At 36.4% G+C, this 18,385-nt stretch overlaps 1 protein-coding gene and 1 pseudogene across 1 annotated transcript in view; both read left to right on the forward strand.

The window, feature by feature from the left end:
• SPAG16 (sperm associated antigen 16) overlaps nt 1–18,385 on the forward strand; it is a 658,615-nt gene that overhangs the window by 66,596 nt on the left and 573,634 nt on the right. Inside the window, exon 10 of the mRNA XM_036318536.1 lies at nt 14,909–15,036. Within this exon, the coding sequence (XP_036174429.1) occupies nt 14,909–15,036 (128 nt within the window). The remainder of the gene's footprint in view (nt 1–14,908; nt 15,037–18,385) is intronic.
• On the forward strand, nt 354–1,406 carry LOC118661026 (annotated as a pseudogene).

The following is an 18,385-nucleotide window of genomic DNA, read 5'->3' on the forward strand; positions in this document are numbered from 1 at the left end:
TTCAGTGTCCCTCTAAATGCCTGAAACTTACAGGTGTTGACTTGTTCTGTTTTAATGAGCTTTGCTTGAACTCTAATCTTGCAATCATACCCAATATTTTATTTTACATGCTCATAGGAATTTGAGTGCTCGAGTTAAGAAAATGCTTGGCCAATCTCGATTTACTTTGCCTTGATATAAAAATTCTGCTCCCGCCTAAAACTTTATCTTATTTCTCATGCTGTCCTAAGCAAACTATGTAAATAGCTTTCATTAGTTAATGCAGTATAAAGCTTGGGCCCCTCTGTCACTTGTCAGTTAAGATTCTTTGGGATTGCGCCATCAGAAGTGGGCAGCAGCCGCCCGCGGGCGGGATGTTCCGCGGTTTAAGCAGTTGGCTCGGCTGGCAGCAGCCGGTGGTGGACGGCCGCCCGGTCGAAGGAGACGGGCGGGCGGCCCGAGGGAGAAGCCCCACCGGAGCCGCGCCCCGAGGCTGTGTCGGAGTGGGCTGAGCGAGAGCTCCTTCACCAGGCCAAAGACCTCGGCGACTACCTCTTTCACTTTGCGACTGCTGCTACAAAACAGATGACTGAATCAGTTGCTGAAACAGCACAATCGATAAAGAAATCGGTAGGAGAAGGGAAAATAGATGGCATCATCCATAAGACCATTATAGGAGATTTTCAGAAGGAACAGAAAAAATTTGTTGAGGAGCAGCATTCCAAAAAATCAGAAGCAGCAGTGCCCCCGTGGGCGATAGTAATGATGCAGAAGCAACTCAACAACAGATTTTGGCCTTAGCAGCTGATAAGAGGAACTTCCTTCCTGACCCTCCAATTGGCGCGCAGTTTCATTGGGACTTTGATCAGATGTGCCCTGTGGCCCTGGTCATGCTCCAAGAGGACGGACTGCTGAGCAGGATGAGATTTGTCCTTGTTCCTAAACTCGTGAAGGAAGAAGTGTTTTGGAGGAACTACTTTTACTGGGTGTCCCTGATTAAGCAGTCAGCCCAGCTCACTGCTCTGGCCGCCCAGCAGCAGGCTGCCGGGGAAGAGAAGAGCCATGGCAGAGAGGATGCGTTGCCACTGACAGAGGCAGTGCGGTCCCAAACGCCACCTGTCGTCATCAAATCTCAGCTTAGAACTCAAGGGGATGAAGAGGAGATCTCTACCAGCCCAGGCGTTTCTGAGTTTGTCAGTGACGCCTTCGATGCCTGTATCTTAGATCAGGAGGCTCTGAGGAAGGAATGGAGCAACTGGTGCTTGACAGAAAGCAGGAGGAGACAACCGCATTAGAGGATGGATTCTACAGACTGGGAAAAAGAACTACAGCAGGAACTTCAAGAATATGAAGTGGTGACAGAATCAGAGAAACGAGATGAAAACTGGGATAAGGAACTAGAGAAATTGCTGCAGGAGGAAAATTAACTGTTTGCTTAAATAAGAATCCCTAACATTCTGTAACTGACATTAAATCCTAGCTGGTAACCCTCGCTGAATCAAAAGGCACAAAGAGTATAACTTTATGAATCTCAAAATTATTCTTTTTCCACATTGAAACTTGCCTCTTTAAAAAATATATAGAACAGTTATTCTAATCATTAAAAAGGGATGCTTTATGTAATATTTCTTCAATACAAATCTAGTTAGAGATGATGTTCTTATGGTCAATATTGATATCTTAGCCACAGAAACACAAGTAAAATTTTAGAATTCTGTTTCTGTGAGGTCACAAATCTTCAATTGTCATTTTCGAAACATTTGTACTTCTTGTTGCACTTTTGTTGATTACACTTATGTTAAAGTATTTAATGGACTGATAACTATCAAAATTACCAAATAGTACCAAGGAACTTAAGAGGAAGCACTTTTGGAACTGTTTTCTTGGTAAGTATTTTCTACAATTCCATCTGGAGGCCAAAAGATAAAATAATCCTGTTGATTTTAAAGGTATAAACATCACGAGATTTGCCCTGAAAAAAAATATATTCTTTTGGTTGCTAGTGACAGAAACTCATTTCAAATTATGTTGCTTCAAAACTTATCTCCAAGCGGCTTAGTTTTACCTAAAAGATGAGAATCATTGGTTGATGTATTGAGAAGCCCACGTACAGTCTGAATTTAGGGATGTCGGGATCTGAGAGGTTCAGGCAACGCTATCATGTTTTGTTGTTTTGTTTTTGTTTCCAACTCCTTTTGTTTCTCTTTGTGTCTCATTGTCTCTCTTCCCCTCTCAAGCCACCTCAATGTTTTGGCTCTTGGACGCAATTAGGTTTGTTTTTCAGATACATGCTAGTAAGTTCTGGCCTCTGACATTGCTCACTAAATCTTGAATCAAATTCCCATTGGCTTTCGGCAGCCTCCTTTCAGGTGCTCTGAGGCATGATTGTACCTCCTGTGATGGGCCTTTGCCCTAACGGTTAGGGTCTAACCTAACATAAAATCACCTGCCTTTCAAAGATGGGGCATTGTATTAATTAGACTAATAGAAGTTATTTTCCAGTTAATGACTTTTTTCTGTTATCATTAATATAATATAAAAATACACAGAAGTCAAATGGGTACTAGACTTATCAGGCAGACAACGTTATAAGGTATATAAAAGTCTAATCACTCTGTTGTATACCTGAAACAAGTACAACATTGTATGCCAACTTAATTGAGAAATAAATTTAAAAATACACCACAGAAACTTTCAACAAATTAGAATGTATTCATGTACCAGGCCTCTAAGTCCATGGGAATCAAAGGTCCTGTGTTCTAGACCTTGACCTATATATTGCTTCATCTGGCATTTCATTCATGTCCTTTAATATCCTTTGTAATAAACCAGTAATCTAGTTAGTAGGGAAAAAAAGATGGAAAGAAAAAAGAAAAGAAATACACCATATAAAATATGAGAGTTTGCATTTTTTAAAGATATCTTTTTGAATGAACAACTTTTATGGCTGTACTTCCTGTTTCCTTTGGACATAAGCACAAGCATTATTCCTCAGGAAAAACTTCCCAGGTTCTTTGTGATTCTGTACCTTAGAGAACCTAGACCCTTGTTTCTTTTCTCCTTAGAACATTATCTTAGTTTATATTTCTGCATTTATTAGTACCACTTGTGATTAATGTCTCTTCATTAGGACTCCAATTTATGATTTTGTAGGTATTTTCCCCTTTTATTACCTTATGTATTACCTTTTATTACCTTATGTCATTCACACACACACACACACAGGACTATGATTCCTTAGAACTTGAGATTAATTGGTCTGTATTCTAGAACAAGCCTAATTATTGTTTCATAATAAGTCCATATCAGGGACCATATATATATACCCTTCCTATGTCAGTCAGGTTGTTTATTTTGGATCAGTCTTCCAGTTCAGAAATTAACATCTGTGACTGATTTTTTCCATTATCTCCATTCCCTATGGGTAAGTTTCTAATGTTCATCATTTCTCTTGGGTTTTGGTGACATCTTGAATTTCATATGCTTGTTTTTGTTTGTTTTATCTTTGATTTTGAGTACTAATGTTTCTTTTAAAAATTAGAAGTCTAACTTGAAGCCCAAGAGTGATAATATCTTCTTCCAAAGGGGGTTTATGCTAACATTCTGGAGGCAGCTGTACTATAAGTACCATCAACTATCAACTGCATATCACTTTATCCCATTCATGATTTAGATGACTCTAACTTTAGCTTTGGAAAGTCAAGTCTATTTCTATTTCACTCATATTTCCCAGATTCTCAGTCCAAGCCTGGCGTATGTACCAGAACTCACCCTTTGGCTGGGCACTGAGCTCTAATTCCACTCCTCCTTGTTTCAGTTTTGTAGCCGCCCCTTCCAGAATTGTGTCTGACAGCTGCCAAAGCTTCAGGAGAAAACGAACTCCAAGTCAGGCTTACCTCCCTGTGTGGCCCTCTGCTCTTGGGCCATGGCTCCATTATTATCCACTATAGTGTTAGTTTCTTTGATGCTTTCAAACACATTTTAAAAAGATATATTTGACCATATTTTCCAGGTGTTTTTAGCTGGAGGGTTGTTTCACATAATCTCATTCATCAGTACTGAAATCTCTTCTGCTTTGAGGAGAAATATTTGTAAGCTTAAATTCTTATGTATGCATAGGATGTACCACCATTGAATAATTTAAGATAGTATATTTTTGTTGAAATGTATATTTTAAATCACATTTTTGCCCAGAAACTTCAGTGCCTCTGTTGTTTTAAAAGCCCAATTGTTTTGTCTGGTGTTCCTGCTCCTTGGTGGTCTTCTGCCACTCATCTTTCCTTCCTTACCTTCTCATGCCCTCTGTTTATTTGTTTTCACTTGCATTCACATACTTTGTGTGCCTCTAAAAATACCTGCATTATTAGGTTTTGATTTTTCCAAAGTCCAAATTCTTTTTTTTTAGATTAATGCATGTTATTTGCTTCTTTTTTTTTCAAATGCCATTTTCTATCCACAAGACTGTGATTCTCTAGAACTTGAGATTAATTGATCTATATTGCTAGAACAAGCCTAATTATTTTGTCATGATAGTTCCATATCTGGAACCCTGCTCTTTCCCAGTTGTCTCACTCTGCTGAAAATTATCTGTCTGTCGATAAATGTGCTTTACTCCCTTGCATGTGCCCACTAATGTTGCAGGGTCACTAAAACTGGAATTAAGCAAACTTTGTCGAGTGATTACGTTCATTTGGACAAGAAGACCAATGTTTAAAATCACTGAAACAGAGGTTATCTCAAATTATTGTTGCATAATCTTTGGTTTTGTTATGAACACATAGTAAATTTGGCATATATGTACATAACTAGAAGTTAAAAGATAAAATTTGAATCATAATCTCGGAAAGGCTTTACTAAAATATAAATGTATAATGGCTTAGGAAAACATATTTGCATAATGTTACCATTAGTCATTGTAAATCAGTAGATGCATTTTTAGAGTCACTAAATCTTTAACACTCGTTATCATTCCATAGTGCAAAATTGAGTAGTGCTTCCTGCCAGTCGCATGAGGAGGATTTACCTCCTCATGACTGAATTAGGGAAATGAAATTCCTAGGTAAGTCCATGCACAACAGTATAAATTATAGTTATTTTTACACCATTTCTGCCTCAGATGAATATATCGACTCTGTTCCATGAATAACATATGGACAACACAGCGACATTTGAGAAGCCCATTTGTTTACTAACTAGGCATTTATAGAGTGTCTGTTATGTATAAGATGCTATGCTAGAGAGACAAAAGTGAATAATATGCTATACTTGTCTTCTACTATCTCATAGTGGAAGGGGAGGACTATGCATTGACAATTCTGATATTCTGTAATACATACAGTTTTCATTAATAATGGTGGCTCAACAAAAGATATAATGTGACATGGCTTTATATTTAGGAAGCAGTGGGAGATGAAGTTAAAGAGAGAGCCCGGGGTCATTCCCATGGATGGCCTTGTATCGTAGGAGTTTAAACTTTACCCAGTGGAGAGTAGGGAGTCATTTAATGGTGTTGCATAGAAGAATGACACAAGATTATATATGTCTTTTAGTAATGTGGGAGATTACTTAAGCAAAGAGACATGTTGGAGACTATAGCAACCTTTTGTGGGAAATGATAGAAACCTATTCTAAGATAGGAACAAGAATATACACAGGGAACAATGAATTAAAAAAATATATGGTTCAACAAATACTACGATGCCAAATTTCAGGCTTGCAAGTAAAAAGTAGTGCCATTAATCAAGATCATTATTTCAAAAAGTGAAACTTATTTGGGTGAAAGAAAAATATTCACTGTTAGACAGGAAATACCTTCCATATCCCTGTATTCCCAGGCATCTAGCATACCACTTGCATATTACTACATTATTCTGAATGAATTAATATAAACCATGTGATTATTCTGTAAATTTATATTTATTTCCATTTTGTAAATGGGGGGAAGCTGAGATTGTTACTATCCATTTATTTTTCTTAATTCTCTTAGGAAACTTCAATTAAACCAATAGTTTTAAATAATCCCAACTAAAAATATTTAGCAAGTTATAAATCAGGGGTAGGGATAGAAAGTTGGTAATCTAGAACTGTATTTTGTTTGACCCTCCTACTGTTGACATTTCTCAAGATTAAATAATTATTCTATAAGTTTATCAACATTTATAATCCATTATTATTCACCTAAAATGCATTCTTCTCCTTTCTTTTTTTGAACCACACTGAACTCCTTTTTGTTGGAGCATGCCATGTTTACTCCCTCCTCTGGGTCTGTGATCTATAAACTACTTGTGGGCCAGGATGTCTGTTTTTGTTTGCTTGCTGGTGTATCAGGCAGTTGGTATAGTACATGGTAAATTAATATTATCAATAGATATTTGTTGAATGACTCAATGAAAAATCCCAATATTTGGCTCCTTTAAAAAAAGTACTATCTTGCCTGGCCAGTGTGGCTCAGTGGTTGAGCACCATGAACCAGGAAGTCATGGTTTGATTCCTGGTCAGAGCACATGCCCAGGTTGTGGGCAGTGTGGGGTGTACAGGAGGCAGCCAATTAATCTCTCCCATGATTGATGTTTCTGTCTTTCTCCCTTCTTCTCTGAAATAAATAAAAAATATAAAAAAGAACTATCTTTTACATTCACCCTATATTCTTTCCATTGATTGGGATTTAGTGTCAACTGCAATTTAAGCAAGATGCAGATGGATTCCTCAGCCTCTGCAGTCATCACCACCCGAGTTGTCTTCACAGTACTGAGGCATATGCATTGGAATTAACCTTCATATTTCTGCTTTTATTTTTCTTATAGAAAAGTTAATTATATATTATGTTCATGTCTTTACCAAAAGGAAGACTATGGGATCAAGAAGGAGCACAAAAGTTATATGTTTACTAAAAAAAGGAAATAAGCTTATTTCTATGTATCTATGAAGTATGCATTTTATCTATATATTAACTATATAAAATTTATATCTTTCAATGCCCACCTAATTAACTCATTCCAATTATCTTCCTGATACCTCACTTTTGAATGTCTGACCCTGCTCTACATAGTCACAATTGCATCCTTCTTTAAAACTCAAAGGTAAGAAGGATCATTGAAGCATGTATTAACAAAAGAAGAGAAATATTACAGAAGATGATATTAATAGCATGTAACTTGAGTAACTCACAGAAGAAGTTAGTTATTTTACTGTGGAGCCTCATGACATTTTAAGTCACCAAGCCACGAGCAGATCATGCTCATGAATGCCCATGGACAGTGAAACTTCAGGTAGTTAAAATGGGATTGCTTTAGGCATAGGCTTGAATTTCTCCTTGGACACGCAAAGCAAACAGATGCCAGGGCAGAAGAATTAGGTATGTCCCCTTACCAGCCGTGGGCAAACTACGGCCCGCGGGCCGGATCCGGCCCGTTCGGCTGTTCTATCCGGCCCGCGGAGCCGAAAGAGCGGAGGGTTCTCTTGCTCTCCCCTCCGCTCCTTCACCAGCAGCAGTGTTAACATGGCAACGTCGGGAAACACGGCCGCAGCTCCTTCTTCTGAGTCCAGTTTAAGAACCCATTGTGGCCCTCGAGTCAAAAAGTTTGCCCACCCCTGCCTTAGACACTGATGCAAATATTATCCTTGCTGCAACACAGTTTTGTATTGTCATTGAGGAATGGAAGCAGATAAAACCAGTGAGGAGAGATAGCAATAATTATCCATACTTTGGCCCTCGCCCTTTTAGCTCAGTGGTTAGAGTGTTGGCCCACAGACTGAAGGCTCATGGGTTTGATTCCCAGTGAAGGGCACGTACCTCGGTTGCAGGCTCAATCCCCGGCCTCTGTCAGGGGCACGTGTAGGACACAACCAATTGATGTGTGTCTCTCACATCAATTTTCTCTTTCTCTGCCTCTCCCCCTCCCTTTCACTCTCTCTAAAAGTGAAGGGCAAAATATCCTTGGGTGAGGATTAACCAAAAAACCCCCCCAAAACACCAATAATTATTCGTACTTTCTAACCACAAAAGTAATCAGAAAATCCTTGACATTTCCTGAGTAATGCCATAACTCAAACAGATAAAAGTAGGAATTGCTGATTTAGTAAATATGTTGAAAACAAGGCGTCTAGCTACAAAAGCTGCTCCCTTATTGACTCGAATAAAGCATTGTGTGGTGCTGCTTCAGTAGCTGACACTGACAGGAATGGTCTCTGGTTTCATCATTATGGTGCAATTTTCTGACCCTTCATATACTTTCTGCTACCTGTCTCTTCATTTCGTTCACCCTCTCCCTGAATATTTTTGAGGTTGCAACACTTTTATGTGATTGTAATAGTGTTAACAAAAGTTATGATTTGCCCTGACCAGTTTGGCTCAGTGGATAGAGCGTCAGCCTGTGGACTGAATGGTCCCAGGTTCGATTCCGGTCAGGGGCATGTACCTTGGTTGCAGGCACATCCCCAATAGGGAGTGTGCAGGAGGCAGCTGATCGATGTTTCTCTCTCATCGATGTTTCTAACTCTCTATCCCTCTCCCTTCCTCTCTGTAAAAAAATCAATAAAATATTTTTAAAAAAAGTTATGATTAATTGTATAGCATTATTTTACACCATGGACAGTGATGTAATTGATATAATATATAATTGATACTTTTTAGATATCTGCCTTATTTCATAATCAACTTTATCTATACTTAAAATTGGATGACTTAATTTTTATTAAATTATGCTGATTAATTTAACAGTATTAAACTCAGGATAAGATAGCTGAGCTAAGTGTTGCAATTTCAATTACAAAAATGCATGCTTATTCTTAATTTTGGAAGCCCGCCAACTAGAGAATATATTAGGCAGGGAGTGCAACTAGACAAGTCATCAATTCAGCAATTTCTAGCTGGTCAGATATATCTTCAGGCAAATTTAACCTTTGTAAGACTTATTCTTGGTCTCTACTTCATAGAGTTCACACTGTTGTTTATTTTAAGTGAAAAATCATTGTGAGAGAGATATAATCCAAATATCATTGAAATTTCTATCCCTATCAATTTTAGTTTATGTGCTGCTAAGTGAGGATACTTAGTAAAGACTTAGAAAGCATTCATTTTCAAATAAGTTGCTAGTGGAGAAATGCCTTACTTTATAAACCTAGATTGTTTTCTACTGGCAAATGTCCAATTCATTGACTTTTGTTATGTTTCAATTAATTGAAACATTTATGCTTACATTTTTGTGTCAAATAGAATTTAAAAAGATAACCATTTTCTTCCAATAGTGAACTGACCTGCTTTAAAACCATTGGGAAAATAAGCAGCTATTTGTTAATAGCTATGCATAAGCAATAACTGGATACTATATGAGTGATCCCATGACCTCCTTGAACCCTGCTTGGATTTTGATTAGCATCTAGGCTCCTGGGCATTATGGGAGCCACTAGAGGATGACTTCCAGGGAAATTGAAGACTATGTAACCCAGCTGTGCTTGAAAATGCAGAAATGAATACAAAATAAAATAAAAAAGCATACAGAGTTACTATTAGTATTCTGACACTTTCTTCTGGGTGCATATAGATATATAGATGGATAGCTATAGATATAGATATATAGATATAGATGATATACCATACATGCATTCTCTATATTATATGGATACTTTACTGTATCTGTACTTATTTGTGAATATAAGTCATAGCTAAATAGCGTCTCATTACCTGGATGCATGGTGTCCTATAATTCAATTAATCATTTTTATTGGAATTTAGGTGTTTGAAGTACTTTACTATCTATAATAAAAGCATAATATGCTAATTAGACCGGACAGCCGAACAACCTTCCTGACGTCCTTCCAGATGAAGCTGCCCTGGAAGGGGCCGAGGTGGTTAGGGGCGATCAGGCAGGCAGGCAAGTGGTTAGGGGTGATCACTCAGGCAGGCAGAGTGGTTAGGGGCCAGCAGTCCCAGGTTGTGAGAGGGATGTCTGACTGCCATTTTAGGCCCGATCCCACAGGGATCCCTGCGGGATTGGGCCTAAACCAGCAGTTGGACATCCCCTGAGGGGTCCCGGATTGAGAGAGGGTGCAGACTGGGCTGAGGGATCTCCCTCCCCCATGCACAGATTTTGTGCACCAGGCCTCTAGTAATAAATAATGGTCCATAGATATACTTATACATGCATCCAAGCAAATTGGTCTGAATATTTTCTTAGAACACATTTTTAGAAATAGACTTATTGATAGAAGGTATTTAGTCATTTTTTAATATGTTTGGTACATAAACCCAAATTTTTTTATCAAAATTTTAGATCAATTTATATTACCAGTTGCAGTGTGTGAGAGTACCTATATCAGTGCCTCTCAACAATTTCATCATTTAAAAAATAGTTACCAGTTTTCAAAAGAATAACATGTATTTTGTTATTTTAATTTGTATTCATTAATTATTAGTAATATTATATTTTATGTATTTACTAACTACTTTATGAGTTACTTATAGATCCATAATCTCAGTGTCTTTTCTTCTAAAGAGTTAATTTTTTATGATTTATTTTAAAAATATCTTTTTTTGTAAATTATATTATTACTTTAACATGAACATTTTCTGGGCATTTTTTTCTTTTATTTCATTTTGTCAGTTTAAAAAATATTTACCTAATATTATGCTTAGAAATGGCTTCCATAATTCAAGGTCATATAAATATTTACCTTTATTTGCTTTTTAGTTCTTTTCTGATATTCTTTTTTTAAAAAAAATGGAACTCTAACTCATCTGTAATTAATTTGGGAGTAGGATAAGATGCAGAAGTCTACCTTTTCTTCTCAAACACTTAAACAAGTTTTCACAACTTGTATTGAATAATTCATATTAAGACTTCTGGAGTTTTTAGTCATAAAAAATGTGGACTTAGCCTGGCTGGTGTGGCTCAGTGGTTGAGCGTTGATCTATGAACCAGGGGGTCATGGTTTGATTCCCATTCAGGGCACATGCCAGAGTTGCGGGCTTGATCCCCAGTGTGGGGCATGCAGGAGGCAGCCGATCAATTCATTCTCATAATTGATGTTTCTATCTCTCTCTCCTTCTCTCTTCCTCTCTGAAATAAATAAAAATATATTTTAAAAAATGTAGACTTACACCTCTAAGGAAGCCAGCAACATGAGATCGCACAAGAGACAAAGACATATGTTAACAATCTACTAAGAGAAGTTATACAACTACTCTTCATCCCCTATGTTTTTAAGTCAAGCACATTTTTTATGTCTGCTTTATTGGTTAGTGGAAAAGTAAGCACGTTAGTCTAGAAATACACTCTAAATATATAATGAACTAGAGGATTTCCAAGTGGTAGTTTATTGAGTGTACATTTAATTTTGTTTGCATCCTTTAGCCTACTTTGATATGGGTCAAAGAATGACTCAGTGATAACTTTAGAATGCATTAAAACTACTTTGCTTGGCCGAAACCGGTTTGGCTCAGTGGATAGAGCGTCGGCCTGCGGACTGAAAGGTCCCAGGTTCGATTCCGGCCAAGGGCATGTACCTGGGTTGCGGGCATATCCCCAGTGGGAGATGTGCAGGAGGCAGCTGATCGATGTTTCTCTCTCATCGATGTTTCTAACTCTCTATCTCTCTCCCTTCCTCTCTGTAAAAAATCAATAAAATATATTAAAAAAAATAAAACTACTTTGCTTGATATAATCATATAAGAGTAGAAACTTTAAAGAGTAATTAGATACTCTAGGTGTATTATATCAAAAAATTCTTAAATGCATGTGGAAACAGAACTTTTCAAGTGTAATTCTTCTCAAGGCAACAAAGGTCACAGTAATTCAAATAAATGTAAAGGTCAAGAAATTGAACAAATACATAAGGAAGGAAGGCAGACTTTCCCGGACTCACTCACATTTTCATACTTAGACTGTGAATATCAGTTAGCTCAATCAAGTCTGGCTGATAATGTCAGCTGCCAGTCATTCCCCGGTAGTGATGCATGAAGTTCATCAGAAGGCAATGGACCACTGGAGCGACGAGTGAAATAATGAGGGCGCAGGAGCCGGAACAAAACTCCTCTATTTCTGATAATTTCCTCTTCACAGCGGGATTTAAGACAAGAAGAGAAAAACCACGTTAAAATTTGTTTTAATGTAGTTATCTAATTCAGTGTCTATCTTAAAACATTTATCTTTTAGCCTTATACTTTGAAAAATTAAAGTAAATGACCAATGATTAATCATTATTTTACAACTGTATAGGCCGGTAAAATCAGTATTAGCTGCTGCAAGAATAAAGCCCCCAAATCCCAAGTGCTTTTGCAGCAAAAGTTCCTTTTTCACTTGGCAGAGGTGTGACTCCTCTGTGCGGCTCTCTTCTATGTAGTGACTCAGGGATATGGGCAGCCACTCTAGCTGTGCCGTCAGGACACAGTTCTTTACAGTCACTGTGGTGGAGGAAGAGCAATGGTGAACAGTGTTGGGATGTTTAAGGTTAGGAAGTGGCTTACATCATTTCTATTCAGATCCTGCTTTTAGAACCTAATCCCTTTAACTCAATTTAACTGCAAGAAAGACTAGGAAATGTAGAAGAGGTCTCAATAGTCTCTGTGACACCTACCAGAGATTATCATTTAAATCTAGGCTTTTACCTGTATCATATCGAGTTAAGCCATGGTTTAAAAACACTAGGTGCAAATTGACAGCATTTAATATGTTCAGGGCTAATTTCCTTACATACATTATTTGAAAACTTAAGTAAAATAATGCATACATTTGGTAAACTATTAAGAGGTAAGGGAAGGTATAATATAAAAAGTAATTAATTAATTATCTTCCCTTTGGTCAGATAATTTTCTACATCCCTTGGTGACCACTCTTGACATTTGCTCTCTTTTTCTAAAAATAAATATCAGTGCCTCACCCTCACAAATTATTACTTAATTGGTCAGAGTTACAAAACACTGACCTATCACAGCATATTACTGAGAGCTTAGCTTTGTTCTCCAATTGTACCTTGTCAATACAAATAAATGGTAATGATTATGTAGTTTGAAAGAAGTGTTTACCATTTATTTTTCTTCCTCTATTCACTATGCATTCCCTTATTTATTTGTAACATATTGATCTCACTGATCCTGCCTGCCAGTTTCTTGGCGCTGTCTCCTGGAATGTTTCAGTTTATAGGCTGGGTGATTATATAAGAGGTCTTATGTTTTGCCTCTGTAAGTACATCTGTGTTTAGATAGGATTACTGTTAGTAAGCCTTTGCTGATCTTATAAATCATCTTTTAAATAGTTGTTCAGTTATCATTATATTTTCCTACATTTTTATTTCTGACACTAAATAGATTGTAGTTGATTAGGTTTTATTAAACCTTGTTGATTAGACTTTATTAAATTTAGATAATACGTTTATGGTTCTAGATATTTCCATGGAGTCAAAAATCATGTAAGACTGGATTTTGATCCTCCTTTTTATATTTTCCAACATAATTATTTAGCCTCCCTCCATTTCCAACCCAAGCTACATTATTAAGTGAAGTATGATCACAACAATAGAAAAATGGGCAAAAGGCATATATATGCAATTCAGAAAAATGAAGTACAAAAAGAAGCAAGAAATACAAAAATAGTTTAACCTAATTAGTTAATTTAAGAAACATAAATGAATACAGTTTTATATATGAACTAGCAACAATTTTTCAATAGAATTCTTACCTTAAAGATGTGATTTTAGTTTATTATTTTTATTGTCTATACTGTTCTCATGAGAGTATGCAAACAGGTTAATAATGTGAAAATGCAGTGATATGATGCTAAATGAAAACTGGAGGGTGGGTCATAGAGCATGATCTCAATTCTGTAAAAATTGACAAAAGAGGCAGATAAATTATTAAACAAAAGTGTTATTAGTAATTACATCTGGATGGAAAGAACAAGGTTGCTTTTAATTTTCTTCTTTGTAGTTAAATGAAATGCATGAAATTTCTATATGAATATTTATTATATATGTTAATCTGAAAAATACTTTACTTATAAACTTTTCTAGCTCTGAGCATATATTAAAGGATCTAATGCAATCTTTATCTGCAATCTCTCTTATCTGCTTGGTTCATTGGTGGATTCCCAATGCCTAGAGTAATGGTTCGATAAAGTACCACTTTTAAATATTTTTTTCAATAAATAAATGAGTGCACAAAGGAATGATATGCCTCTCTCTCTAAAGGCAATTTTAAAGCCTTAAATGTAAGAGGATTGAGTATTTTCTTTTCCTGTAGAGATGAGCAATTAACTTATCCTCCATTAAGTGTTAATTAAGTGCTATTTATAATACGCCTTCTTAACATTGAGGAGAGATTATCTTTGATCTCCAGTTAGAGTTTGCTTTATGGAGAGGGAGTTGACCAATACGTAACACACGTGGATTCTAATGAATGTGAGACTTAAAATATTTGTGACAGAAACCTTTTACCTTCAGTAAGTGCCTTTAAATTGACCCTATGTCCTCAGATTTAAAAGAAGAAAATCATAATTTGTCAATTAGAAAATGGTATTATTTTGTTACTCAATGAAAGTGTTTTTAGTTTACCACTTATAGAGTACAAATGGAATATAAGAATAATCACAGATTTTTCTAACATTCTATTTGGAATGGAAACTTATTGAAAAAGGATGATTGAATACTATAAGACAACATTATATTGTGCTTCTTGGAATTTAATACAGGAATGTTTTAAAACAATTTTTATGATGTAGCATTCCGTTTAGACTTATGCAAATAGATATGAGACTTTAAAAATTTATCTGTTTTGCATAGTTTCTCAAAGCTAAAAGAAGAAATGAAAGACTTAAGGTAAATCCTGAGGGAATATATTGGTAATGTTATGTTGTAATTTAATATTAAATAAGACAATATTAATGTGTAAAGTGATATGGTTATTTTACACCTAACTCTTGCTTTATTTTTTCTCTAGGACTCAGAATTTCCCACAGATATGCAACCAAATCCAGACCTGTGTTTGCCTACAGGAAATGATTCTCCTGCAAAATTCAACTACCAGCTGAGTACCATATTTAGACTGCATGATCTTCCAGTGAGCTGGTAGGATTCTTGACGTTTTATTAATGCCTTTGAGACTTTACTGTCATGTTTAAATTGTGGTGCTCTTATAGCCATTTTTGGTTGAAGCAATTTGCTCTAAGTCTGTTTCCAGAATGAGTATCGTAATAGTGAAAGAATCTGCTTTTAGCTGTTGCAAAAACCTTAAGACTAACTGGGTTAGGCATTTGGTGGTGTACCAACTTAAGTGCTCTACTGTGAGCATTTATTGTAGAGATTGCAGTTCTGGCTTAAATTAAGGCACAAGTTGTTTTTAGAGAGGTTTTTAGGATTTGCTATGAAGGTAGGATCTCAGCAACATGTAATTCATTTGTTAATTTTACTTAAAATTTTGCCTATATATATATATTTTATCATTAACAAATCATTTGTCTTATTTGTTTTAAAGACCATAGTTTTGTGAGCCATAATCAGTCATTTAAAGACAATACTTGGTATTTATTTAAAATGATGTTATTTTATGCCCTAGCTGGGTTGGCTCAGAACGTTGTACTGCGGACTTAAAGGTCCTGGTTTAAATTCAGGTCAAGGGCACATGCCCAGGTTGAGGGATTGATTCCCAGTAGGGGGTGTGCAGGAGACAGCCGATCAATAATTTTTCTCTCATCATTGATGTTTCTATCTCTCTCTCCCTCTTCCTTCCTTTCTGAAATCAATAAAAAATCATTTAAAAACATTTTATGAATCTGCATATTTATATTCATACAAAACATTTTAAATTTTGAAAAGTATCTTATGATTAGAGTTTTGAGAAAAATGTTTCTGTGGAGAATCTATAAATACACATTCTATTATATAGTTCTGTGGCACATTAAAATATCAGTGGTCAGCTTTTGTAGATTATCTTGGATATATGATATTTATTATGGTTTAGGTAAGTAATATTACTTTCTTGAATTTGTTCATATAATCCCAAATTTATGTCATCAATCTTCAAGAAATTTAAGATTTGTATTTGTACAAAAATGTATGGCAAACATTATTGTTTCTGTTATGCTTATTTGAGGACAAGTGTCTCAGAATAGGATGTAAACCTACTGTAATACCTTACATACATTTACCTGTGGTATTTTTTTTTTTCATTTACAAAGTTTCCATCTGCTCTTGATGGCTATGTGTAATCTACTCTCTAAACACTGTTTGATTTTTCCATATAGCAAGAATATTGTCTGTGGTACCTTACTTCAGAGCATGGCAGATATGACCTTATCTGCCACAGTCAAAACCAGTAAGTTAGTGAATTGAAAAGTTCTGTTAGTACAGAGAACCATAAAGATGGAAGCATTCACACCTTTGCATTCTATTTCGACTTATCAGTATATTTGCATTCCCATGCCAGTCTTTTGATATAAGGCCATGGCCTTTTCTTTAAGTAAATATTGATGGGAATTCCACATCATATTTCTTGCACAAACTATACCAGTAATGCATGACCTAAAATTTCAATTATGTGGGTTCTTTAATTCGAAGCAGGAACTTTAGTCACTCAGCAGATGATCTTCCTACCTTTCCATGGCATTACTTTAATTTTTACTAACAGCAATTTTCCTTGTTGCAATCATATTTCATCATCTTGGCTAGTCTTAAATTACAATGCGATATCAAGCACATCTGGCTTATAGGAGATTTAGGAACAAGCTCCTTTGACTCCTTGTAGTCCTGGACCTTGGCTGGAGGGAGGAGCCTGTGTGGTCTAGTTGGCTGTCCTCTGGGAGCTCTGAGCAGTTGTGGTGCAGTGAGCACAGCTAGTGTATTTTACTGACAGAATGGAAAAGTTTGGCCAATCCAACAATTAAGTGAAGGAAAAAGCTTGTATTAAATGACAACGTGGAGAAGAGAAAGAAGGAAACATGTAACTCTTGGTCAGCGACAAAATCTGGATTTTAGATTCATTCATTTTTAGCCTTTGGAAATACAGTTGCTCTGATAACTACTACTGCAACCCATGCCATAATTTATCTGCCACATCTTCACTACTTAGCCCATTAGAAGAGAAGACTCTGGTATTATGAGTTAGGCAGTAACAAAACCCTTTTACTCTGCTCTGAAACTAGCCTTGTCAGTCATTTGCCACTTTTGTGCCTGCCACCGTGGTCACTTACCTGTCAGATCTCATTTTCTTCGCCTTTCAGCTTCAGTCAGCACAAAAACTGCAGTCAGCCACCCCTGTTTTCCTAACTGACCCATTATTTGTAGGGTCCTGTCTTCCTGCTGACTCGCAGACTGTCCTGCCGGGTCTTCAGAGGGATGCTCCTCTTCTGCCATGCTTCTGGTTGATACACTGCCCCGGGCTCAGCTCACAGCTTTATCTCACACTCTACAGTTTCTCAAGTAGCCTCTTCCATTCTCAGGCTCTAAATAGGTTCCATAGGATGCTCATTCCCATGGTGGTAACACTACCAATGACATTTCTCTGAGCTTGAACATCCACTAGGCTTCTCTAAATTGTTATGTCAGAAATAACACTTCTTTTCTTCTCCCAAAACCAGCTCTTCTAATCTTCCTCATTTTGGCAAAAGGAAAATGTGAACTTACATGCCTTTATTAGAATTAAAAGCCTAGGTGTCATTATGATTTCTTATTCTTTCACTCCACAATTCCCATTAAATCTACCACTAGGTCTGACAGCCTCTTGCTCTAGAATATATTCACTTTTTTTTCCCCGCTTATCTTTGTATTACTATGGTCATCTCTCATACAATTACAAAAGTCTACTAATTCCCCCTCCCATACCCCACAGTAATTCACTAACTTCACAATAACTAAATGGATGCTTTGAAAATGTAAATCAGATTGTAAGATTTCCTGCTTTAATACAATAATGTCTTTCCCTTGTTTAAAATAGAATTCAATTTTTTGCTGCTGCCTACCTCTCTTTGTGTTGGCCACTTGCTCTTCTGTCCTCCCTTGCCCAGTATCTGTGTTTGCTGCCCAGAAGGTAGTTAGGGTTGTGCTAGTATTATTCCATGTACTTCCCCAGAAACATACCAGGATTTTAAAAAAAGTGGCTAAGTAGCTTTTAATGCCAAAATAATGGACATTATTGAAATGTGATTTTTTTACCATAGGTGAATGTAAAAACTTACTGTTTGGGTTATAAATTCTGTGTTTTCAAGAAACCATGCTTGGCATGGTTTCTTTCTATATAATTTATAATTCTTTCTATATAATTTATAAAATTTAATTTGTATTTTATAATACATACTTATTTACTTATTTATAATATATTTTTATTGATTTCAGCGAGGAAGGGAGAGGGCGAGAGAGATAGAAACATTAATGATGAGAGAGAATCATTGATTGGCTGCCTCCTGCACACCCCCCACTGGGG

This window comes from Myotis myotis, unplaced genomic scaffold (assembly GCF_014108235.1).
Source record: "Myotis myotis isolate mMyoMyo1 unplaced genomic scaffold, mMyoMyo1.p scaffold_m19_p_8, whole genome shotgun sequence".
In the NCBI taxonomy this organism is placed as follows: Eukaryota; Metazoa; Chordata; class Mammalia; order Chiroptera; family Vespertilionidae; genus Myotis; species Myotis myotis.